Source organism: Microcaecilia unicolor, chromosome 11 (assembly GCF_901765095.1).
Source record: "Microcaecilia unicolor chromosome 11, aMicUni1.1, whole genome shotgun sequence".
Lineage (NCBI taxonomy): Eukaryota > Metazoa > Chordata > Amphibia > Gymnophiona > Siphonopidae > Microcaecilia > Microcaecilia unicolor.
In genome coordinates, this window is record NC_044041.1 from 117,858,587 (window position 1) to 117,884,907 (window position 26,321).

General features: G+C 44.8%; 1 protein-coding gene across 1 annotated transcript in view; it reads left to right on the top strand.

Annotated features, from left to right (window-relative positions):
• PACS1 (phosphofurin acidic cluster sorting protein 1) overlaps positions 1 to 26,321 on the top strand; it is a 419,530-nt gene that overhangs the window by 262,794 nt on the left and 130,415 nt on the right. Inside the window, exons 20-22 of the mRNA XM_030219186.1 lie at positions 12,479 to 12,521; positions 13,913 to 14,048; positions 14,244 to 14,476. Of these exons, the coding sequence (XP_030075046.1) occupies positions 12,479 to 12,521; positions 13,913 to 14,048; positions 14,244 to 14,476 (412 nt within the window). The remainder of the gene's footprint in view (positions 1 to 12,478; positions 12,522 to 13,912; positions 14,049 to 14,243; positions 14,477 to 26,321) is intronic.

Consider the following 26,321-nt stretch of genomic DNA (forward strand, 5'->3'; position numbering starts at 1 on the left):
ATTTTGTTGGACACTATAGCAGGTGGCAAGTTCATAATTAAATTCAAGCATTTATATTCAACTTTGGTTGACAGTAAGCCAAGCAAAGTTGGATTACCGTAAACCAAAAAACTACTACTATATCAGATCAGTAATACATGGGTTCCCAAATCTGTCCTGGAGGAACTTCAGCCAGTCAGGTTTTCAGGATATCCACAATGAAAATGCATAAGATTACCTCCTTGGTATGCAAATCTATCTCATGTATATTCATTATGGATATCCTGAAAGCCTGACTTGCTGGGGTTCCCCCAGGAAAGGTTTGGGAATCTAGTCTAATCAACATACTTTTAGACTGCTAACGCCTTAAAGTCCACAGCAGTTTACATTAAGATAAACTTTGAATTATGATAATGACAAATTATGATAACAATGTCAATTTACGATAAATATTTCTGAAATAGATTGATTAGATTTTTATGGAAAATTATATAGATGAGCAGTAGTTTGAGAAGGAAGGGATGGTATGAAATTCCAAGTTTTGGTTGCTTGATGAAAAATGACTTTTCAAGTTTCTTCTTATAACATACATTTTTAAATGATGGAAAATTTAAACATGATGATCCCTTAGGCTAACAGTACCATTAACATGGGGCAAGATGATCAGGTGACACACAAACTCATGTTGACCCATTTAAAGCTTTAAAAATAAGAGGTTAATTTAAACTCAATTCTGCCCTTAACTAGCAACCAGTAGAGGTTTCTCAACAATGGCAGAGCATGATCAATTTTTTTCCTTTTAAATATCAACCTATGTGGGATTCTGGGAATTCAGGGGAAGGGGAGGGATGGGATTAGGGGAATTTTTTGGACTCTGAAGTTGCTGTTGTGCATTTTGCAATGTTTTTTTACTGTTTGATATTAATAAAAATATTTACAAAAAAATATCAACCTACCTGCTGTATTCTGGAGGAACTGAAGTTTTCCAACAATATAAATAACTGCATAGAGAGCATTACAATAGCCTAACTAGGACAAAATCAAAGATTGCACTAATAAAGCAAACTGATTTTCAAAAAAGTAATGGTGTGTTGATCTTAAATATTTCTTATACAGGTTATTAATCTATAGTTTGAAAGTCAAAGAGGAATCTAGTTAAACACAGAACTTTAGCTGAACTGTCTATTGGTGGAACATCACCATGCTCTAAGCATAACATTTTCAGGATGCATTCTATATGCTGACCCATCCAAAGGAGAGCTGTAACTATCACCCTGTGGCAACCCCCCTCCCCCACTATTGCAAAAATTGCTGACCGATTACAGGAATATTTAGATCATCAGTTGTTAGATCCAATGCAATCTGGCTTTAGACCACAATTTAGTACAAAAACTGTTTTGGGAGCAGTTTTAACTGAACTGAGACTGATTCTGGACACTGGTACTCAGGTCCAGCTGCATTAAGAAACTTATCTGCTACATTTGATTTAGTTTATCATGATGGTTTGTTGAATAAGCTGGTGGAGTTTGGAATCTCTGGTGAAGTGCTAAATTGATTTTCTGGCTTTAAAAAAAAAATAGAGTGGTTCAGGTTAGTTGACAAGGTGACCGGTTAATGGAATGGAACCTGAACCAAGGTGTCCCCAGGGATCTCCCCTGTCTTATTCATTGTATACCTTAGTGGTCTGGGGAAGGTTCTTCAAACTTTCAGTATTCAATACTTTTCATATGCTGATGATATTATTATTCTATTCCCCATTCATGTGAATCTGGTTACAACTTACACTTTGATGCTATCTATACTTTGATTTCTTTGAATCATCTTAAAATCAACCCTGACGACTAATATTTTATGGGTAGGAAAATTGCAAGAGCTGATGCCTCAAACTAATCCAAAATTGGCTGGAGTGAGAAGTATTATTGAAATCTGATATTACACTTCTGTGTGTTACTTTAGACTCTACTACTACTACTGTTTATCGACTGAGTTATATATCAATTCAGTGATTCGGAAATGTTTTTTCAAATTAAAATTAAGACGACTCAAGCGCTATCTAGAACAAGATTAGTTTCAATGTATTCTCCGAGGACAAGCAGGCTGCTTGTTCTCACTGATGGGTGACGTCCACGGCAGCCCCTCCAATCGGAATCTTCACTAGCAAAGGCCTTTGCTAGTCCTCGCGCGCCCACGTGCACCGCGCATGCGCGGCCGTCTTCCCACCCGAAACCAGCTCGTGCCGGCCAGTCTTCTTTTGTCCGCGCTCGGTACGGTCGTGTTTACGCCATTCGCGCCCCGAAAGTCGACCTCGCGCGTCTTTTTTGGATTTCGCTACGAAAAAAAAAAAAACATTCGGAAGGAGACCTTTTCGGTCTGTTCCCCTTCCTATACTTCTAGTTTTGCCCCGTTAAGTTTTCTTTCGTCGTCGGGGTAGGCTCCTTTGAGGCCTCGGTTCGAAGTTTTTCTTCCCCTTTTTTTGTGGTGCCATCTTCGCCATTACGAGTTTTGACCTCGCCGGCGCGATTTTTCCGCCCATGACATCGAAGTCTCCCAGCGGCTTCAAGAAGTGCACCCAGTGCGCCCGGGTAATCTCGCTCGCTGATAGGCACGCGTCGTGTCTTCAGTGTCTGGGGGCTGGGCACCGCCCGCAGGCCTGTAGTCTGTGCTCTCTTTTACAAAAGTGGACTCAGGTAGCGAGATTGGCCCAGTGGAACGTTTTGTTCTCGAGCTCTTCGTCGGCATCGGCACCGGGAGTATCGAGTGCATCGACGTCGCCAGCGTCCAGACCTTCATCCTCGGCCGCGATTGCATCGAGTGCATCGAGGCATCGACCCTCTGCATCGGGGCTGAGACATCGGAAGGCTGCGTCGGCGTCGGTGGTACCGGGACCTCCTCGTCTGCTGATGTCGTCGGACGGTGGTGCTTCGTCTGGAGTGCAGGTGAGGGCTGTCCATTCCCCTGCTGGTGGCGGTGAGCCTTCGGGTGGGTCTCCCCCTACCCTGAGGGCTCCTGCGGTACAGCCCCCCCGAGACCGACCTACCTCGACCCCGAGGAAGCGACGGTTGGATTCTACGTCCTCCTCGTCGGTGCCGGGAAGCTCCAGTGACGTGCTTCGTCCCAAGAAGTCGAAGAAGCATCGACACCGGTCCCCTTCCCGTGTCGGCACCGAGAGCTCTGGGTCGCCGAGGGAGTCGGCACCCAGTAGGCATCGGCACCGAGAGGACCGCTCACCCTCTGTTCAAGAGGTGTCGATGCGCTCCACTATGGACAGCCCGGAACAGACTCTGACATCGACACCTGCATCGGCTTCCATGTCTTTCTCCACAGCCGCTCTGCACGAGTCTCCGGGCCGTTCTCCCAGAGATCCTGGGAGAGCTGTTGCGCCCTTCCCCTCCGGTACCGGGGGTGCTTGCGCCACTGGTACCGTCGAGTGAGGCGCCAGCTGGCCCCTTGCCCGGGGTGAGGTCTCCGACATCGGTGCCGCTTGCGGTACCGACTGCGGTAGCCTCCCAGGAAGGCTCCCCGACGATGTCGGCGGAGGGAGCTTCGCCGGTGCGGGCGAGGGAGTCTACCTCTCGACGCTCCCGCCGTGGCCGTGGTTCCACAGAGTCGAGCCGGGCACGGCTTCAGACACAGGTCCGCGAACTTGTGTCTGATACCGACGGTGAGGCCTCATGGGAGAAGGAGGAGGACATCAGATATTTCTCTGACGAGGAGTCTGATGGCCTACCTTCTGATCCCACTCCCTCTCCTGAAAGGCAGCTTTCTCCTCCCGAGAGTCTGTCTTTTGCTTCCTTTGTCCGGGAGATGTCTACGGCCATCCCCTTCCCGGTGGTTGTGGAGGACGAGCCCAGGGCTGAAATGTTTGAGCTCCCGGACTATCCTTCTCCACCTAAGTACCCATGCATCATGTCCTAAAAAAGACATTGCTGGCGAACTGGACCAAGCCACTAAGTAATCCCCACATTCCCAAGAAGATCGAGTCCCAGTACCGGATCCATGGGGACCCAGAGCTGATGCGCACTCAGTTGCCTCACGACTCTGGAGTTGTGGATTTGGCCCTAAAGAAGGCTAATTCTAGGGAGCATGCTTCGGCGCCCCCGGGCAAGGACTCTAGAACCTTAGACTCCTTTGGGAGGAAGGCCTACCATTCCTCTATGCTCGTGGCCAAAATTCAGTCTTACCAGCTCTACACGAGCATACATATGCGGAACAATGTGCGGCAGTTGGCGGGCTTGGTGGACAAGCTTCCCCCTGAGCAAGCCAAGCCATTTCAGGAGGTGGTCAGGCAGCTGAAGGCATGTAGAAAATTCCTGGCCAGAGGGGTGTATGACACCTTTGATGTTGCGTCCAGGGCCGCTGCTCAAGGTGTGGTGATGCGCAGACTCTCATGGCTGTGTGCCTCCGACCTGGAGAATAGACTCCAGCAGCGGATTGCGGACTCGCCTTGCGTGCGGATAACATTTTTGGAGAAAAAGTCGAGCAGGTGGTAGAGCAGCTCCACCAGCGGGATACCGCTTTTGACAAGTTCTCCCGCCGGCAGCCTTCAGCTTCTACCTCTACAGGTAGAAGATTTTTTGGGGGAAGGAGGGCTGTTCCCTACTCTTCTGGTAAGCGTAGGTACAACCCTCCTTCTCGACAGCCTGCGGCCCAGGCTAAGCCCCAGCGCGCTCGCTCTCGTCAGCAGAGTGCGCCTCAGCAAGGCCCCTCGGCTCCCCAGCAAAAGCAAGGGACGAGCTTTTGACTGGCTCCAGCAGAGCATAGCCGACATCAACGTGTCAGTGCCGGGCGATCTGCCGGTCGGTGGGAGGTTGAAAGTTTTTCACCAAAGGTGGCCTCTTATAACCTCCGACCGTTGGGTTCTTCAAATAGTCCGGCAAGGATACACCCTCAATTTGGTCTCCAAACCTCCAAATTGCCCACCGGGAGCTCAATCTTACAGCTTCCAGCACAAGTAGGTACTTGCAGAGGAACTCTCCGCCCTTCTCAGCGCCAATGCGGTCGAGCCCGTGCAATCCGGGCAAGAAGGGCTGGGATTCTATTTCAGGTACTACCTTGTGGAAAAGAAAACAGGGGGGATGCGTCCCATCCTAGACCTAAGGGCCCTGAACAAATATCTGGTCAAGGAAAAGTTCAGGATGCTTTCCCTGGGCACACTTCTCCCTATGATTCAGGAAAATGACTGGCTATGCTCTCTGGACTTGAAGGACGCCTACACGCACATCCCGATACTGCCAGCTCACAGACAGTATCTGCGATTTCAGCTGGGCACACGTCACTTCCAGTACTGTGTGCTACCCTTTGGGCTCGCCTCTGCGCCCAGAGTGTTCACGAAGTGCTTGACAGTAGTAGCAGCGGCGCTTCGCAGGCTGTGGGAGTACACGTGTTCCCATATCTCGACAATTGGCTGGTGAAGAACACATCCGAGGCAGGAGCTCTACAGTCCATGCAGATGACTATTCGCCTCCTGGAGCTACTGGGATTTGTGATAAATTATCCAAAGTCCCATTTTCTCCCAGTACAGAGACTCAAATTCATAGGAGCTCTGCTGGATTCTCGGACGACTCGTGCCTATCTCCCAGAGACGAGAGCCAACAACTTGTTGTCCCTCGTCTCGCGGGTGCGAGCGTCCCAGCAGATCACAGCTCGGCAGATGTTGAGATTGCTGGGCCACATGGCCTCCACAGTTCATGTGACTCCCATGGCCCGCCTTCACATGCGATCTGCTCAATGGACCCTAGCATCCCAGTGGTTTCAGGCTGCTGGGGATCTAGAAGACGTGATCCACCTGTCCACGAGTTTTCTCAACTCCCTGTATTGGTGGACGATTTGGTCCAATTTGACTCTGGGACGTCCTTTCCAAATTCCTCAGCCACAAAAAGTGCTGATTACGGATGCGTCTCTCCTGGGGTGGGGAGCTCATGTCGATGGGCTTCACACCCAAGGAAGCTGGTCCCTCCAGGAACGCGATCTGCAGATCAATCTCCTGGAGTTACGAGCGGTCTGGAACGCTCTGAAGGCTTTCAGAGATCGGCTGTCCCACCAAATTATCCAAATTCAGACAGACAACCAGGTTGCCATGTATTACATCAACAAGCAGGGGGGCACCGGATCTCGCCCCCTGTGTCAGGAAGCCGTCAGCATGTGGCTGTGGGCTCGCCGTTACGGCATGTTGCTCCAAGCCACATATCTGGCAGGCATAAACAACAGTCTGGCCGACAGGTTGAGCAGGATCATGCAACCTCACGAGTGGTCGCTCAATTCCAGGGTAGTGCGGCAGATCTTCCAGGTGTGGGGCACCCCCTTGGTGGATCTCTTTGCATCTCAGGCCAACCACAAGGTCCCTCAATTTTGTTCCAGACTTCAGGCCCACGGCAGGCTGGCATCGGATGCCTTCCTCCTGGACTGGGGGGAAGGTCTACTGTATGCTTATCCTCCCATACCTCTGGTGGGGAAGACTTTGTTGAAACTCAAGCAAGACCGAGGCACCATGATTCTGATTGCTCCGTTTTGGCCGCGTCAGATCTGGTTCCCTCTTCTTCTGGAGTTGTCCTCCGAAGAACCGTGGAGATTGGAGTTTTTTCCGACCCTCATCACACAGGACGAAGGGGCGCTTCTGCATCCCAACCTCCGGTCTCTGGCTCTCATGGCCTGGTTGTTGAGAGTGTAGACTTCGCCTCTTTGGGTCTGTCAGAGGGTGTCTCTCGTATCTTGCTTGCTTCCAGGAAAGATTCCACTAAGAGGAGTTACTTCTTTCTATGGAGGAGGTTTGCCGTCTGGTGTGACAGCAAGGCACTAGATCCTCGCTCTTGTCCTACACAGACCCTGCTTGAATACCTTCTGCACTTGTCTGAGTCTGGTCTCAAGACCAACTCTGTAAGGGTTCACCTTAGCACAGTCAGTGCATACCATTACCGTGTGGAAGGTAAGCCGATCTCAGGACAGCCTTTAGTTGTTCGCTTCATGAGAGGTTTGCTTTTGTCAAAGCCCCCCGTCAAACCTCCTACAGTGTCATGGGATCTCAGTGTCGTTCTCACCCAGCTGATGAAACCTCCTTTTGAGCCACTGAACTCCTGCCATCTGAAGTACTTGACCTGGAAGGTCATTTTCTTGGTGGCAGTTACTTCAGCTCGTAGAGTCAGTGAGCTTCAGGCCCTGGTAGCCCAGGCCCCTTACACCAAATTTCATCATAACAGAGTAGTCCTCCGCACTCACCCTAAGTTCCTGCCGAAGGTGGTGTCGGAGTTCCATCTTAACCAGTCAATTGTCTTGCCAACATTCTTTCCCAGACCACATACCCGCCCTGCTGAACATCAGTTGCACACATTGGAGTGCAAGCACGCGTTGGCCTTCTATCTGGAGCGGACACAGCCCTACAGACAGTCCGCCCAATTGTTTATTTCTTTCAACCCCAATAGGAAGGGGGTCGCTGTCGGGAAACGCACCATCTCCAATTGGCTAGCAGATTGCATTTCCTTCACTTACGCCCAGGCTGGGCTGACTCTTGAGGGTCATGTCACAGCTCATAGTGTTAGAGCCATGGCAACGTCAGTGGCCCACTTGAAGTCAGCCACTATTGAAGAGATTTGCAAGGCTGCAACGTGGTCATCTGTCCACACATTCACATCACATTACTGCCTCCAGCAGGATACCCGACGCGACAGTCGGTTCGGGCAGTCGGTGCTGCAGAATCTGTTTGGGGTTTGAATCCAACTCCACCCTCCAGGACCCAATTTTCTTCTGGTCAGGCTGCACTCTCAGTTAGTTGTTCTTCGTAGGTCAATTTCTGTTATGCCCTCGCCGTTGCGAGGTTCAATTGACCTGGGTTCTTGTTTTGAGTGAGCCTGAGAGCTAGGGATACCCCAGTCGTGAGAACAAGCAGCCTACTTGTCCTCGGAGAAAGCGAATGATACATACCTGTAGCAGGTGTTTTCCGAGGACAGCAGGCTGATTGTGCTCACCTACCCTCCCTCCTCCCCTTTGGAGTTGTGTTTTTCCTCATTCCTTTGCTTGTCATTAAACTGAGCGGGAAGACGGCCGCGCATGCGCGGTGGGCGTCCCCTGCGTGCAGGACCGCCCGCAAAGTTTTGTTCCGGTTGGTGGGGGCTGCCGTGGACGTCAACCCAGTCGTGAGAACAATCAGCCTGCTGTCCTCGGAGAACAACTGCTACAGATATGTATCATTCGCTTTATCCAATGACAGTGTAGAGCAGACAAATAACTAATTTCCAGAGTCCCTCGATATTCTTCGGTCCCCCCATATGGCTTCCCTAAAAGTTCAAAGATAAAGCTAGGAGCAAAACATTCTGTCTCCCTTTGTTCCCAGTGTTTCTCAGAAGATTGATCATAATGATCTCGTAAAGCTTTCAATATTGCAGCTCTTTAATAATACCAGAAATTAGGCAGACTTTAGGCAGGGGCAACCCTCCTAAGCTAATTTTGGGCCTTTTCTCCCCAATCAACTGATGTAACATCCTATCCCATTTTTTAAACTTTTTTTTTTTGAATTGCAATTGGGAGTTGGGTGAAGTAAAAAAAAAAAAAAAAAAAAAAAAATTGGGGGGAAGAATTATCTTGATGATTTCTAGCCCCACGCCCTAAGTCAATGTCAAATGTTGCCATGCATCCAGCAAGGATTTAAGGGATTGAGTCAGGGGACTATAGTTCAGTTTGTACAAGTCCTGCACCCGATCCAAAATAATCACCTAATATCTAAAGCCAGAGTCATTAATCTGAAAGGAAAAATCCCTAAGCTCAGCTTCGTGATTTTGTGTGAAATAAAAACGCTTCAGTCTTTTCTTTAATAATTTTACAGCCCGAATTCTTAGCGTACATCCCAATCTTTTCCAGCACTGAGGGTACTGAGTACCGGCACCTTTTCCATTATCTGCTAAAGTTGACCCATGGTTCCCAAGTTTTAATGAACGAGCTCAGGTTCTACACACCAATTCTACCCTGTCATAGATTCAATGACTGGTTGCAGGGGGCCTGGCTATTGTGGGGTGGGTCCCTCAGTGATCACCCTACCCCTGAAGGGTGGCCTGGCATTTGAGTACTGGCACCTTTTTTTGCTAGAAAAAATGCACTGCATTGGGCTAAGGGTTCTATAGCCAATGCAAACAGTAGAGGAGCCATTGGGCAACCCTGACATATGCCCCTGCCCAAGCAAGAACTTACCCCATTAACCATAATTTGGCTAGTGGGGGCAGCATAGAGGGATTGCACCCACCATCCAAACTTACCTCCCAGCCCAGTTTTTTCTAGTACCCTAAACAAAAAAAAATCCCACTCTTCCCGATCAAACGCCTTTTCTACGTCAATAGCACACACATTGCCTTGATCTTATCTCTCTGTACGATGTGAATACCACTTTTCCAAATATTATCCCCCAACACACTCTCCTTAACAAATCCTGTTTGATCACAGTGAATTATTTTTGGAAGCAAGGGTTCTAAATGCCCGGCTAATACTTTGTCAAAATTCTTTATATCTATGTTTAAATGTGCAATAGGTATATAGGTGGCACACTTGGTAAGGTCTTTACCTGGCTTTGGGAGTACAACCACCTGTGCTTGATATATACTCCTGGGAAGCTTATTACCCTACCTCCTGGACTTTAAGATCTTAATAAATTCCACAAAGAAGCAATCATTTCCCACAGCCTTCCCCGTCTTCAGGGAGTTTATGGCGTCTATGACCTCCTGTTCCTGTATGTCACAGTTGTGCCTCACCTGATCTTGGGTCCCCCAACACTGGCAGATCTACCTTTTTCAGATATCTATCAATATCTTGTTGTGGGGCTTTACATTCAGCCGTATACAAAGAAGCATAAAATCTACCAAACTTACTGTATTCAAATTGTAAATTCCTGAATTGTCTCGGTTTTTAGTCTTTTGTGATCCGTGCTGAACTGTAAAGGCTTTTGTGGAATACAAGATAATGTGTAAAAAACTATGCGTTGATTAGTAACCGACAGTTGTCTCTAGAATCCTATAATTTTTCTTACTCATTTAGAGTTTTTGTTTTGTTTTTTTTAACTTCCAGGCTAGCAATTTCCCAAACTTATTCCCATGTTCTAAGAAAGCCCGCTTTGTGCAGGCCAGTAAAAATTCTATCTCTTGATTTTCCATTAATTCCAAAGTCTGCTCCTTTGCCTAGAACTGTTTAAAAAATTTAGCATCCCTTCAAAGTTTGTGCCTTGCCTGGAGTTCTGATAATTTTGCTATTCCCATTCATGCTTTAAACAAGCTCCCTTTTGGATTAACAAACACCATAGGACTGCTTTTCCAGCATCCCACTCAATATCAAAGCAGGTGGTGCCATCATTATTCGCAAAGTAGGTCTCCCATTCCTGCCCCAGCCACTGCTAAATACTCAGCTGTGACAGCAACTGAACATTTGCCCTCCAAGGCCTCAGGTGCTTTGAACCATGGGCGTAGACTGGGGGGGCGAAGCTGAGCACACCTGGTGCAGGTTTCCCTCCACTGTAGCTTTTATAGCATTTCAGAACATTTCCCATTCTTGCTCACTTCGTTTATGCCAGGCAAAAAGATCGCCTTCTTTTGTAGGATCAGACTACCTCTCAACTCTTTCACTTATTTAATTAGCTTGCAAATTCCCCGGCTCCTGCACCTCCATCTTCATTGACTGCTGATGATTTTGCCTCTGGTTTCCATGATAAGATTGTCCTACTCTTAAGAAGCTTCTCAGTGCTCTTCTCTCTTTTCTGCTCTCTGTGGTCTCTCTTAGTCTCTCTTCTGGTGTTTTCCCTTCTTCTTGGAAGCAGGCTTAAGGATTCTAAACTCAGTTGCTCTATTGTGCAGAACTGTCGGCCAATATCTAACCTTCCTTTTTTATCTAAGGTTGTTGTGTTTTTTCAGCTTTCCGATTATCTCACATTAACGCTCTTCGCCCCCATCAAACTGTGATATTATTGCATTTAAGGTTCAGTTTCTCTAGTATTGTTGCATGCCGAGTCAGACTACTAAGGTAGAAAAAAGTGTTTTATTCAGAATGTATTAATTGGAATATGTCAGCATTTGGAAATGTGCATCTGTGATATTTTGCATTTAAGTTTAAATTTCTGTAGTATTGCTGCATGCAGAGTCTGACTTATTGAGGTAACTTTCCAGTTCAATATTTTGCCTTCATATTTTCTGATTTCTAGTTCCTTGTGTCATGTGTTTTTCATGTGTGATCAAGGTGCAGTATTCTGCTAGCATGTAGTATTTGCAGCCCTTTTTGTTTTGTTTTTTTTCACGATGTAGTGTATTGGTGTTTGAGCCTGGTGTAATTACTGTTCTGCTTTTTCACGCATAAGGTTGTAGCTCGTCCTATCCTTGCAATTAGTGCTGTCATGTTTGGTAAGGTTATGAGTGTGTTTTTGCACAAGTTTGTGTATAGCATTTTGCAGTGGAGAGATTGTGTGTTGGCCTTACTGAGGTGGCACCAAAACATCAGAAAAGGGTTTTAGAGCCTAAATCATGACATACTACCTCTTGAAGAATCTACATAAAGAGCCTATGCATTTCTAAGGTCAACACTGGCATGGTATGGGAAAGGGGGTGGGGAAATACTACTGGAGAGGAAGAGGGACTGCTGGGTAAGGAGGAAAGAAGGGAGAAAGAGCTGGCTTGATATCTCATACATATTCATTATGGTTATTCCCAAAAAAAGCCAGCTCTTTTTCCCTTCCTTCCTCCATATTAGCATATTCATTTGCATGCATATATATATATATATATATATATATATATATATATATATATATACACACACAAATGAATATGCTAATATGCTCCGCCCCATCCTTTGCCCCCCCCCCCCCCAAATGAAACAGTCAAACTACGCCCATGCTTTGAACCCCTTCCCAACAGGCAGAGACCATTGTATGATCAGAATGCATAATGGGATGTATGTTGACTTTTTGCCAAGCCTTTTACCTGAGAGGATTGGCCAAAAAGAAAATCTACTCTAGAGTATGTATTGTTTGGGGCCGAAAAAAAGGAATAATCCCTACTAGATTCATTATATGTTCTGTACAAATCAATCAAATCCCATTTTTTAAGTAGAGAACATAAACACTATCCTGACTGCTCGTTTTCTGGAGGAGGATGAGTCAAGCATACTCATGGTGCAGTTACAATCACCGTCAACCAAAAATAATCCTATATTTGGTGGCATGAGATCTTTAAGCACCTGACTAAAAAATTGTGTTTTGGGGTCCTGTGGGTGCATACCAGTACAGAATTGTAACGTCCAGATAATCAATTCTACCTTGAACCCAAACCATCCTCCCCTCTTCGTCTTCCTGGACCTTATACAGAACAAATGGTAATGGTTTTTGAATTAAAATAGCAGCACCTTTCTTTTTAGAACCTATCGAGGAATAGAACACTTCACCCCATTCCCCCCTTTTCAATTTGTCTGATTCTGCTGGATTAAGTTTAGTTGTGAAAACTAGAGAGAGACTGTTGTAAAACTCTGTTGTATTTTCTCCCAGGTTGTTAAAGTGGGGATCGTCGAACAGTCTCCTGCAGCTGCAGGTATATTGCTTTCTTTTCATATTTTACTCCTGGGGGAATTCTACATAACTGCATAATGCAGATATCTCCCACCTCTACAGAACATGCAGAGTTCTGTACTTGCTGTGCAGAATTCTGCAAAGACATCGCCCTATCCCCTGCAGAGATTACACAGCAAGAGGAGGAGGAAGTGAACTGCTGCACATAAGGCCATTTTCCTCCTCCTCTACTGGCCTAGACTCAACTGTTCATGTGAAACCATGTGGGCATCTGTACAGCCCCATGGGTCACATAAAAAGTCAGGTCTAGGCTAGCAGAGGTGGAGGAATTGGCCCAATATGCAGCCATTCATGTCCTCCTCCTCCTCCTTTTGCTGTATGATCTCTGTGGGGGAGGGAGAAAGATTGAGGAAGATCTGATGTCAGCTGAGTGTGTTCCATGGTGATGAGAAGAGGGCAGAGCTAAGGTGAGAGTGCCATGAGGGTGAGAAAGCCCAGGTGAGGGTGCCAGGAGGATGTAACATTGATTGACATAGTGGAAGAGTTCATCGCAATGCAGTCCCTTTTTCTTTTTTAGCTTTCCCTTAACCTATTGTCATCTTTTTTCCATTCCCTATTCCTTACCACCTTCTCTCTCTACTACCCTCCTACTATATTCGAATGACTTTTGTGTGCGTGAGAATCGTTTATTTCTATCCTATGTAATTTTGGAGTTCCTTTCTTACCCTGATTTTATTGTTTATGTAAACTGCTCTGATTTGTGTTCGATAAGAATGGAATAGCAAATTTTAATAAACAATAAGAGGGCAGAACCAAGATGAGGGTGCTGTGAGGATGGGTGGGGCAAAGATAAGATGAGTGTGCCATGGGGACTGGGGGAGGGGAAGACAGCAAGGTAATTGTGCCATGATGATGGGGGGGTGGAGTTGAGGGGAGCAGGCACAGTAAGGTTGCAAGTGTGCCATGGGGATTGGGGGTCAGGCAGTGAAAACTGAGTGTGTGCCAATGGTGTGGGGGGAGATCAAGCTTGAGGGTGTGCTGAGAGGAAGGTTGGGGGAGAAATACAATGATGGCTGGAGAGGAGAGGAGAAAGAATGAGAGGTGGGGGTGTTTGCCTTGGGGGGGGGAAGGAGCATGAGGGATGGGAATATTGCATGTGGGAGAAGATTTTGGAGGCAGACAGAAATACTTACTGGGAGTTAGAGGGAGAGATGATACAGTTGGAATGAGAAGGGATTTCAGCTCTTATGATGGGGGAATTCTATGCACAAACGCTGCAAATAAACAAGGTAGAATTTTAAAATATTGTGCACGGAATTTTCAAAACTTTTGTGCAAAATTCCCTCAGGAATAATATTTACAGTTTAGTCACAGGGAAGAGCTCAAACACTCACCTTTCTGCATTTCTTGCAGGAGATGGGGATGATGTCCCAGCTGTGAGCCTGACTGTCCCATCCACTTCTCCCCCATCAAATACTGGACTGGTGAAGGACGTCTCAGCTACTCCTCCTTCCTCTCCTTCCATGACTAGCGGAATGGCTGTTGTTAGGTATGTGTCTTTGGTTTGAAATGTCTTCTGGATCCATTCATGTATGTAACTGCAGAAAAGCAACAGTAAAGTCTTTGCTTAGCCTTGACTTGCCTAGATGTACTGAAATCCAGCGTACAGAGAGCACTGGGGGTCCTTGTAAGGCTGTGCTTGCTGGTTGTGACAAAATGGCTTTGTTTCTACTTTTAATTCCAGCAATTCAAACAATCCCTATGGTGGAGGGGATGCCATTGGTCTGCAGGTAGACTACTGGCTCGTACTGCCGCAGGAGAAGAGGAAAGATGGGGAGAAGCGCGATGCCACCTCCAAGAATACACTCAAAAGCATCTTCCGGTCTGTGCAGGTATCCCGGTTGCCCAGTGGTGGGGAGCAGCAGTCCTGCACCACCATGTCCATGACTGTTGTAACCAAAGAGAAGAACAAGAAAGGTAAACATACAACGCAGAGGGAGGGGGGTGGTTCTTGACTAATTCCTGCTATATCTATTCTCCTTTTCTCTGCTGTCATACGATCTGCTGAACAGCAGGTTCTTTTCAGACACACCAACTTAAAAGGTGCATAGGCTTATGGACTGGTCCATGGACAACTCCTGATAAGTATATTCTAGCAGCACTGTGGGACATGCCTATTATCCACTGATAATCAGAATCATTATAATTACACAAGCGGCGATTATCACTGGATTGTGCCAAACTAGGGGGTATGTTTACTAAGGTTGTTAGTGTTTTTAAAGTGCCTTTAAAATTAAGGCGCGTTAAACGCTAACGCGCCAATACATTCCTATAGGTACATTAGTGTTTGACGCGTGTTAGTGTTTAACGTGCGTTAAAAACGCTAATGCTCCTATAGCGCGCCTTTGTAAACACAGGTCTAGGTCTTTTTTTCACCTAGTTTAGAAACTTCTAGAAGATTTTTGTGAGCATGCACAGGCATTCTCACATGTCACTTCTTTCCTCTCCAGTTTTTTTTTCTACTGTGATTGTAGTTGAGATCTTGGCTCGCCTCCGTTAAAAAAAAAAAAAAAGCAAGCATAAATTAAGCTAAATATTCAGATAAAAAGCTTTGGAGAGCCTCAACCATTCAAGACTCCCTACATCTCTTTACTCTGCTTACTCTGCCCAAAATTGAGTTTAATCTAGCAAATATCAAAGCTGGATTCAAAGGTTGTCCCTGACACACTGCAAAAATGTCTACCACTGACACAAATTACCTATATGTATCGTGCATGGGCCAAATGCACAACTTTATTTCATTTACTGTATTTATTTTCTGATCTATACATTTTATTTATTTATTACATTTGTACCCCACATTTTTCCACCTATTTGCAGGGTCAATGTGGCTTACATGGTACCAGAGAGGTGTTGATAGACTCCGGAGTAATACAAATACTAGGTTAGGTTGTGGTAGGAAAAGGTTCATGTGGTGGGACCACATAGAGGAAGACAAGAACAGATGAGACAGTTTCGTGATCATTACGAACTGTAGTGTTGTGGTGTCGCAGTGTTCAGGCATTTATGTTGGGTTGGGAGGGTAGGCCTTTTGTAACAGATGAGCTTTTAGTTTTTTCCTGAATTGGAGGTGGTCGTACGTGGTTTTCAAGGCTTTTGGAAGTGCGTTCCATAGTTGTGTGCTGATGTAGAAAAAACTGGATGTGTAAGTTGATTTGTATTTTAGTCCTTTGCAGCTTGGGTAACGTAGTACATAGTAACATAGTAGATGATGGCAGAAAAAGACCTGCACGGTCCATCCAGTTTGCCCAACAAGATAGTAGTTGAGATTTAGGTATTTTTGTGCTGATGCGGATGCGTTTCTGGTTGGTAGGTCAATCAAGTCTGTCACGTATCCCGGTGCTTCGCTGTAGATGATCCTGTGAACCATAGTGCAAATTTTGAAGGCGATGCGTTCTTTGATAGGGAGCCAGTGAAGGGGTGTTGCGCTTGCAAATCGTGTTTTTCCAAAGATGAGTCTTTCCGCCGTGTTTTGAGCGGTCTGAAGTTTCCGTTGGATTTGTTCTTTGCATCCCGCGTAAATTCCATTGCAATAGTTAGCATGGCTTAGCACCATTGATTGTAGATGGATTCCAGGCAAACATAATTCTTTGACACACAAACTCAACACATAATTTAAAAAACAGCCTAATAATGAGAGGTCACGTGACACGATGCACGAGAGCGGACGCTAAACACTTCGCTCCGTGCCTACTCCCGCATTCATCCGGGCTAAAACCCTTAAAAACAAGAAAAAACCATTCCCTTTTTATACACAACGCCCTATCACATTGCTGGGAAAAGGCGATCGACGGTTAGAGTTGACGATGGCGGCGAAAACTTTGAGACAAGACAGAGGCAGAATCGGGGAAGACAAAATGGCGGCCCCCGCAAGTCCCCCGGGTTCGTCGGTTAGCTCCGCATGGACAGCTGAAATAGTCGGAGAGGTAACAGCAGCTCTGGAAGGAGTATTGGACTGGAAACTACAGGGGCTGGAACACAAACTGGAGGGGATAAAAGACAACATGTCCCAACTCACCCAAGACATGGCAGGATTCCAACAGAGAACGGGAGCATTGGAAGACCAGGTATCAGCTATTGAACAAAACTATGCTAAGCTATTAAAGCTGGTCGAGACACAGGCCGAAAAACTGGAAGACTTAGAGAACCGGTCACGTCGCAATAACTTGCGTTTTGTGGGGATATCAGAGGAATTGAGTGACAGAGACCTACGTTCCTTTTTGGAGGACTGGCTTGTGAAAGAACTGAAACTGCCCGCCGCCATGTGGCCACTGATAATAGAGCGAGCGCACCGGGTGGGACTCAAGTGCCAGAACGAAAGCAGACCCCGAGTTGTAATCTGCCGTGTACTCAATTTTGCCCAGAAAGTGGCGATTATGCAAGCGGTTCGGAGTGGAGCTGGACTGCACTATAAAAATCAAAAGATCCTTTGCTTCCAAGATTACTCAGTTGCGGTGGCAGCGCAACGAAAGGCCTTCTCGCCGATATGTTCAACACTGGTAAATCACAAAGTTAAATTCGCGCTGATGTATCCAGCCAAATTGAAAATATTTCACCAGACAAGTACAAAGATTTATGAAACGGTACCAGAGGCCCAGCAGTATGTTCGCCAAATATTAAATACAGGTGATGAATGACTCCAGCAAGAGAGCGGACCGGAATGGTTATGTTTTGCAAATAAGGAAACGGATTATATTATAGACTCTAAGGTCAAATGAGCTGGTCTAGTGGGGGAAGGCTGTGGAACACGGCTAAGGACTATATATAACTATCACTAATACACAAGTTGAACTAGTGATTTACCCCCCTAAAAAGTTTAAATGAGCCATGATCAGCCGCGGAACTTGCCAGCATAGAACGCTGCTGAGAAAGGCTGGAAAGGACGAAAGGAGCAGGCCAAGACACATCCTTCACTGACGTGACTGACTGCAGTGGTTGAACTTAAGCAAAAATGTAAGTTGGTGTTAAGTGCCATAGCTGCATGATGGTGAGAGAAGGACTCGGCCAACTACAGATTTTGGATGCTGATAAGCGACTGAGCGTCGCTAAGTTGGAATGGTTTATAACTCTTTCAGTATGACTCTAAAATAAGGAAAGCGCAAGCATAAAATGTGAAGAGTAGACTGTTAAGTACTGTATGTTAAAGTATGTTAAACGGTATAAAGTTATGTTGATGGTTTAATGTAAGGAACAACGTAAGTAATATAAAGGGTTAATGTCAGGGGTGGGGAGGGTATATTTGATATAGGAACCTGGAGGAGGGAGGAACACAGTTTGAATTGGAATCTTTGAGGGGGGAAAAAAAATCCCTTGTTACCCATGCTTATAGTGGAATGCTGGGAGGGGCGTAGATGTGGCTAGTTCCCTAAGAATAGGGACGAAGAGAAAGGGGGAGGGCAGGGGTTTTGGGGGGAGGGCTGAGGGGATGGGGAATGGGAGATTAAATGGGCATCCTAGGAGACTTTTGGGAGGGGAGGGTTTCACTCAGGCCGTAACCAAGGTAAATGCTCAGCACCACAAAGTAAATGGGGGGCGCCATGAGATGGGGTGGCGCCCCCATGGAGATAAAGAACTACAACAGTGTAATAAGGACCACAGACACATAGGTGATGACTAAAATTATAACATGGAATGTGGGTGGAATAGGTTCACCAGTGAAGAGATCCAAGATACTGCGTTATTTACAGAGGATAGGAGCGGATGTAGCTCTCCTACAGGAGACACATTTGTCGGACATCGAACACATGAAATTGCAGAAATGGTGGGTGGGGACTGCATTAGTTCGCCATCAAAAGGGAGGAAAGGGGGGAGTAGCCATATTGATTAGGAAAGGAGTAGCCGGACAAATAAGTAACATTACCAAAGACCCTGAGGGCAGACACATCTTCTGTAAAGTATCCTTAGGTAGGAGACAAATTTTAATGGGCAGCATTTATGCGCCTAATCAACTAGACAATAGATTTTACAAGAACATTATTGATCTGTTGTCAAAAGAAGATGATATCCCAATGATCCTGGGAGGTGATTTTAATATGGTATGGGATCCGCAAATGGATAAATCGCTTGCTACCCCCGCGCCTCCTTGGTGGAAGTCGAGGGGACTCCCGAACTTAGGTACGTTGCTAGATCTTTTGGATATATGGAGGGTTTTTCACCCACAAGAGAGGGACTATACACATTTGTCTAGGGCCCACAACACGCAATCACGGATTGACTATCTCTTGGTGTCTCGATCCCTGATAACAGATATACAAGACACACAGATTGGCCCATATGCGATATCAGACCATGCAGAGGTATGGGCAACTCTGAACTTTGGGGGACAGGGTACGAAAAATAGTCAATGGGTATTTCCTAGCTACTTAGCTCAGAACGCACGGTTTCGTGAGCACTTATTGAAGACTTGGAGAGACTATAAAAGCCATAATGAACATTCTGTATCAGACATAGGGACGTACTGGGAGGCGGCGAAGGCCGTGATAAGGGGAGAGATTATCAGTTTTGTAAGCCAGTTTAAAAAGACGAGGGACAGAGAAATATTGAGATTAGAAAAACAAATTCTGACATTGAGGAAGAAACTTGGGGAACTGCCTTCCCCACAATTGAAAACGGATCTCATAGCAGCCCAGGTGAGTTTGAACTCCCTTATACACGAGAGGGAGAAGAAATCCCAGAACTACTATCGGTTTCAATTATACAAATATGGCAGCAAGGGAGGGCGGATGTTAGCTAGATTGATAGCCCGGAAACAAGCCTCAAGAACAGTTACAGCGCTAAAAGATAAGGCTGGAAAGCTGTGTCACACAGATAAGGAGATTAGAGAGATTTTCCATGAATTCTACCAGAAGTTATATAAGGCAGAAGAAGACTCGGGCCTTGCAACCAAGGCCTACCTAGAGGGAGTGGATCACCCAGTACTTAGAGATAAAGATCAGAAAGATTTAAATGCCCCCATTACAGTAAATGAAGTACATTGGGCAATTATCAGCAGTCAAATGGGGAAAACTCCGGGACCAGATGGTATGAGAGCGGAATGTTATAAACTGTTGGGTGAAGAGATAGAACCAACACTAGCGGAAGTTTTTAATAGCTGGGTCGACAAAAGCTCGCTACCTAAGCAGCTAAACATAGCCCAAATTATTTTAATACCAAAGCCTAAAAGGGATGTGGTTTTGGCAGAATCTTATCGACCAATCTCCCTGTTGAATTGAAATTGTTTGCAAAAATTCTGGCCAACCGCCTGGGTAGAGTGCTACCAAAGATTATCCATGAGGGACAGGTGGGATTTGTAAAGGGGCGATCAATCTCCAAGAACTTAAGGAAGATACTAGCAGCATTGGAATTTACGGGTACGAGAGCAGAACCCACATTAATGATTAGTTTTGACGCAGAGAAAGCTTTTGATCGCGTAAAATGGGAATATTTGTTTGAAACCCTTAGAGCATATGGGATCACAGGGTGGTTTGAAAGAGCAGTCAAAACATTATACCTAGACCCCACGGCACGAATTATGGTAAATGAGGGTATTTCTGCAGAGTTTGCGATAGGGAGAGGCACCTGGCAAGGGTGTCCACTATCGCCACTATTGTTTGCTATATACTTGGACCCTCTGATCAGAGACATATACTCCATGCCGACAGTGAGAGGAGTAAAGATCAATAAACATGAGTTTAAATTGGGCGCGTTTGCAGATGACCTGCTGGTAATGCTTACGAGCCCAGCGGAGTCACTGAATGCGCTATTGGAAATATTTCAGGAATTTGGTGATTAAGCTGGGTTCAAGTTAAATCTAGAGAAATCAGAGGCGCTGGGTAGGAACATCAACAAAAACGAGCTAGGGCAGGGACACTTTCCCCTCAGGTGGGCGGAGGGTAAATTCAGATATCTAGGAATTGTGTTGACACCCAAAACTGAGGACCTTTATGGAACTAATGTTCAAATATTACTGAACACGACTAAACAACAGTTAGAGAGTTGGAAATTACTACAACTGCCTTTAATAGGGAGAATATGCTTAATTCGAATGATTATTCTCACCAGGTGGCTTTATGTCTTGCAAACAATTCCCATTTGCTTATTACGTAAAGACCTTCGTGTGTGTAATAGAATGGTAGTGAAATTTTGTTGGGCAAACAAGAAAGCAAAGATGAAGTCCCAATGGATGGTGGGGGGTTGGCAACAAGGGGGGCTGGGACTGCCAGATCTGGAGCAATACAATATGGCGTGCCTGTTAAGATATGTCAAAGACTGGATTTTTGGTACCACCTATTATACACCTCTCGAATTGGAAGAAGCCCTGTTCGCCCCAATGCGACCACAAGCCTTGGTACAAATAGAGAAAATGCAAATACCCGTAGGATACCGACACAGCCTGCTGCTGGGTCCTCTGAGGAAGGCATGGAAATTTATGGGTAAAAGATTAGGTATAGGGGATGGAGGAACAGAATTACTACCGATAAGGGGGAATCCACTATTTGAGGCAGGCAGGGATAATGCAGTTTTTCTCCGCTGGGAAGAGAGGGGACTGATAACTTTAGAGGACATCATTGGGGAAACGGGAGATTCGGACGTTAGAACAGCTGGTGAGGGCAGACGAACTGCAATGGGGAGACACATACGCCTATTGCCAATTAAAACACTTCGTTAAATCTATGAACAAAGAAAGACTCTCTCAGAAATTAGGAGCTAAGATCAAACAGTTTTTTGAAAAAATCTCAGAGACAAATCCCTCCATTTCAGGAATTTATAGGGCCCTGTGGGAAGGAAGGCCACCAAAAGATCTGACCCATCTAAAAGAACGTTGGGAAAAAGATCTTGGAGTCAATCTAGTAACATGGGACATTACTAAGGAATTGCAGAGGATTCCCAGATTGTTAAATGGAGCACAATATAGGGAATGCACATTCCGATTCATTCATAGAGCTTACATGACTCAAGCACAGCTGGCGAGGCTCAGGGGGACCCAGTCGGCGCTTTGTAGGAGGTGTGGGGGAGCAGATAATACCTTTTATCATGGACTTTGGAGTTGCATGAAACTTAAAGCATTCTGGTGGAAAATAGCCCTGTATTTGACTACAATTATGGGACAACGGGTAGCATGCACACCAGAGCAGTTGCTGTTGAACCTCCCAGGATTAGGTAGAGGAATGATATCAAGGGGCAATATACTATTTGGTAAACTGACGCTGCTGGCGAAAAAATGTATTCTGCTATACTGGACGACAGAAACAGGACCTGAATTTTGGCACTGGCGGAATCTGGTCCACCAATTGGTGATGTGGGAGGCAAAAGAAGCCAGAAGTGGCCCCAAAAAACGTATTAAATTTCTGAAGATTTGGGGCGGATACTTGGATTCTTTTACACCTAGGAGTAGGAACTCAATACTTAAGGTGCTGTAGCTAAGGTAAAGATCTGGAGGGTACCGGCAAGGATGAGACTGGGGGAGGGAGGAGGGGGGAGATGATTCACTGAAGAAATGTAAATTCTTTGTTGATAAGAGGTAGCCACACGGTAAAACATAGTATGTTATAAATCATAAACGCAATCTACTTAATGCTAAGGGAGAATGATAGGGACGGTTGGGGGAAAGTATAAAACCAGGAATCCCTCATTAATATACTCAATATCTGGACTTGAAGTGAAAATTGTCAAGGCATGTTTTTGGCTATGTAGAATGGATACTGATTTTGTAAAAGAGGGCTGGGGTGGGTATTAGTGGAGGGGGGGACAAAAGAAAATGAACAAGAGCTATAAAATCTGTTTGTAATATTTTATTGTTGTTCATTAAAAAATGTTTAAAACTAAAAAACAGCCTAATATATAATTAAAAAAATAAAGGCAAATACACTGCTGTATAACACTGAGAGGTCACACTATTTCATTCACTAAAGGCTTGTTCAAACAGGGCCTTCAATTACTACTAAAAAGGTAAGTAATGTCTCTGAAGACTCACAACAGAGATTGCAGATGTCGTGTAATTGACAATTGAGTCTGCAAATTTGGTGGGGTAACCATTTTCTTAGCCTGCTGATCTTGAGGAATAAACAGAAATAGAGAGAGAGATCCTCTATGAAGCACTCAAAAGTCTCTTCATATAGAAGATGATGAATCAAAGAACAAATCTTAAAATGAATGTGCTGTTACTAGAAGCCAATGCAATTCTTTCACATGTGGAGTAATAAGAGCATGAACTGGACATCCCATCAGCAGCCAGGCTGCAGCATTCTGAATGATTTGAAATAACTCCAAAACATAACTGGGCAAGCTAGCATATAAGAGACTGTAGTAATCCAAACCAGAGATAACTGATGCTTGCACCTCTGAGAGAAGCTGAGAAGAGATTAGATTAAATGATGGAGCTTTCATATTAACACATTTTAAAGAAGGCAGCAGAACTGACATTAATTTGTTCTGTGTCTAACATCTGTAAATTCACTTTCCAAACTAAGAGAGGACTTAATGGGTTTTTCAGTCTTTAAAAAAAATATATTGCTTCTTCATATCAGCATTTACAACCTTCTACCCAATCCAGAGACGCAAACACAGAGGAAACAACCCTCACAAACAGCACAGTCGTAAAATCACAGCGATGATGCTAAAAAATGGACAGACGACGCTATAAAGTCCAATTCTTTATTGCATTTACTGACTCGACATGGTCCTGTGTTTCGGCCAAAGGCCTTCCTCAAGAGTCTAAAAAAATATGCAGTAAATATCACATCAAAACATTAAAAAAAATCAAAGTATATAAAACCAATATAAAAATATATAAAAGAATGAATGAATGATCACAGTAAAAGGCAGTATAAAATATGACTAAAATATGAGTATAAATATTGTCGCAATGTTAACAAGATAAAACATAGACATAAACTAAAAAATTACAAATCACAAAATGTAAAAATTTTATACTGATCACTAAATGCAAAAATATGTATTATGTGAAAATTTTCGACATTGTTGTCCGACACATCCAGTAGAGGTATTGTTCTACTTTATAGTTTGTCGCATACTACTACTAATATTTAGCATTTCTATAGCGCTGCAAGGCGTACGCAGCACTGCACAAACATAGAAGAAAGACAGTCCCTGCTCAAAGAGCTTACAATCTAATAGACAAAAAAAAAAAAAGTAATCAAATCAATGTGTACAGGAAGGAGGAGAGGAGGGTAGGTGGAGGCGAGTCGTTACGAGTCAAAAGCAATGTTAAATAGGTGGGCTTTCAGTCTAGATTTAAAGGTGGCCAAGGATGGGGCAAGACGTAGGGGCTCAGGAAGTTTATTCCAGGCATAGGGTGCAGCGAGACAGAAGGCACGAAGTCTGGAGTTGGCAGTAGTGGAGAAGGGAACTAATTTTTGTAGGAGAAATGAAGTACAGGAGAATCATGTGAGAAGTAATAATTTATGGGTTTTGAACTTTCCGTGCTCTACTTTAGTGTCACCAAGAGAGATTTTAAAGAAATAGTGTATCCTATGTTTTGCATTTAGTGATCAGTATAAAATTTTTGCATTTTGTGACTTGTTTTTATATGTCTATTTTATCTTGTTAACGTTGTAACAATATTTATATTCATATTTTGTTAGCTATATTTTATACTGCCATCTTCCCTTCTGCATATATTTTGTGATCATTCATTCTTTCATATCAAACATATAAAAGACAAGTGACCGACTCACCCACAAATGCGCAGTAGAGACTTACCTCTCTGTCCCGCCCTCGCGTCAAGACGTGATGACGTCAGAGGGCGGAACAAAGAGGGAAGTACCAGTTTATCACGAACTTACTTAAATTTACATTATCTTAGATACAAATCAGCTTATGCATCCAGCTTCTCTTACATAGGTACACAACTGTAGAACGCACTGCCTAAAACTGTGAAATCAATTCATAACCATCTTAACTTCTGGAAGTCACTGAAAACCACCTTGTTTAAGAAGGCCTACCCCTCAACCCAGCTTAATTTTCTACTTCCTGTGATACAGCAAAACTATGGACCATATTGGACTTTTTATCATATCTTTGTTGCCTTATACTCGTGTTATTTATAGATTTACTACTATTTTGTGTATTTGTATTTTACCGAACTGGAGCCTGCCTCTACGGTATTATGTAAGTCACATTGAGCCTGCAACTAAGTGGGAAAATGTGGGGTATAAATGTGTTTATTTGTTACATTTGTATCCCACATTTTCCCACCTATTTGCAGGCTCAGTGTGGCTTACATAGTACCGTAGGCGTTTGCCAGGAACGGTAGAGTAACAAATACAAGGTGATATTGTGGATGAATAAAGGATCCATTTCTTTCAGGCATAAGGGGATCAGAGAGAGGGAAGATTAAATAGTGTCCAATACGATCGCTGGATTTGTTGCGTTGCAGGGCGTTGGCACCTATGTTGGGTCAATAGTGTATGCCTTTTTAAATAGGTTTTTAGTGATTTCCTGAAGTTTAGATGGTCGTAGATTGTTTTCACTCCTTTTGGCAGTGCGTTCCATAGTTTTGTACCTAAATAGGAGAAGTTGGATGCATAGGTTGTTTTGTATTTGAGACCTTTCAGCATGGATAATGGAGGTTTAGATATGTTCGAGATAATCCGGAACTGTTCCTATTTGGCAGCTCTATGAGGTCAATCATGTATCCTGGGATAATTTTGTGGATCAGGGTACAGATTTTGAAGGTAACGCGTTCCTTAATAGGGAGCCAGTGCGGTTTTTCTCGGAGGGGTCTGGCACTTTCGAATCGGGTCTTACCGAATATCAGCCTGGCTGCTGTATTCTGGGCTGTCTGGAATTAAATAAATAAATACCCCGTCTGAGGGGGACTCTTCACCCTGTTTTCCCCCGTGGTCTAGTTTCGGGGAGTCTTAGGGGTTTGGCAGGCCCTCATGGACTGATGATCCAGACGAGGGTGGCTGCTTGCCACAGGAGTTGGATGACCCTAAAGCGGTTTGGATTTTCCACCGCAGCGAGCTGCTAGCTCTCATTTCTGATCCTTACAGGCCCTTTGTATTGAAGATCCTGATGAGGGCGCTGCCTCTTCTATTAATCCTCGGATGGCTAGTACTAAGAAGCCTTCTCGGGCTTTTTCCATGCATGCTTCCATCCAAGAGCTTATTTCAGCTCAATGGTCTGACCCTGATGGTCCCTTGAAGGGGGCCAGGGCTATGTATACAACCCAGAAATTTATTTATTTATTTACAACCTGGAAATGTTGACTCAATACTGCAAACCGGAGAAACCGCTGATGCGACGGCCAGATGGGAATATGCAAATTCGTTTCCTTGAGGTCCAGAGACGTGTTAAATAAATCTGCAATGGGAAAGCAGCTATAATAAACTTCAAAAATGAATGCGCAAAGAACATGAAGATCTTGACCTCCCAGATCTCCACTTATATAATGTGGCCTCTTTCGTGCACTCATAGGAAATTCGCACCGATGGGTTTCTGGGAAAGCTGGTGTGCTTTAAATTCTTCTATAGTAGCGCTACATGACCTGAGGGCAAGGGGGAAGAAATGAACCAATCGGAGTTGTTGGTTAAATTTCTTCACCTGGTGTAAAGGTGGGTGGTACATTTGAGGTAAAAAAAAAAAAAAATCCTGTAAGGTGTCCCCCTTCTTCATTATTAGAGCTTGGTTGCAGCAACCTAGGTACCCTCATATTGGGAGGCAGAACCTTCTCTTCTTTTGAGCATGTCTGAGCAAGATGGCAGCTTTCAAATTCTCACTTCTTGCCTTATTTGTAACTTTAGCATTAGTATCGGACTAT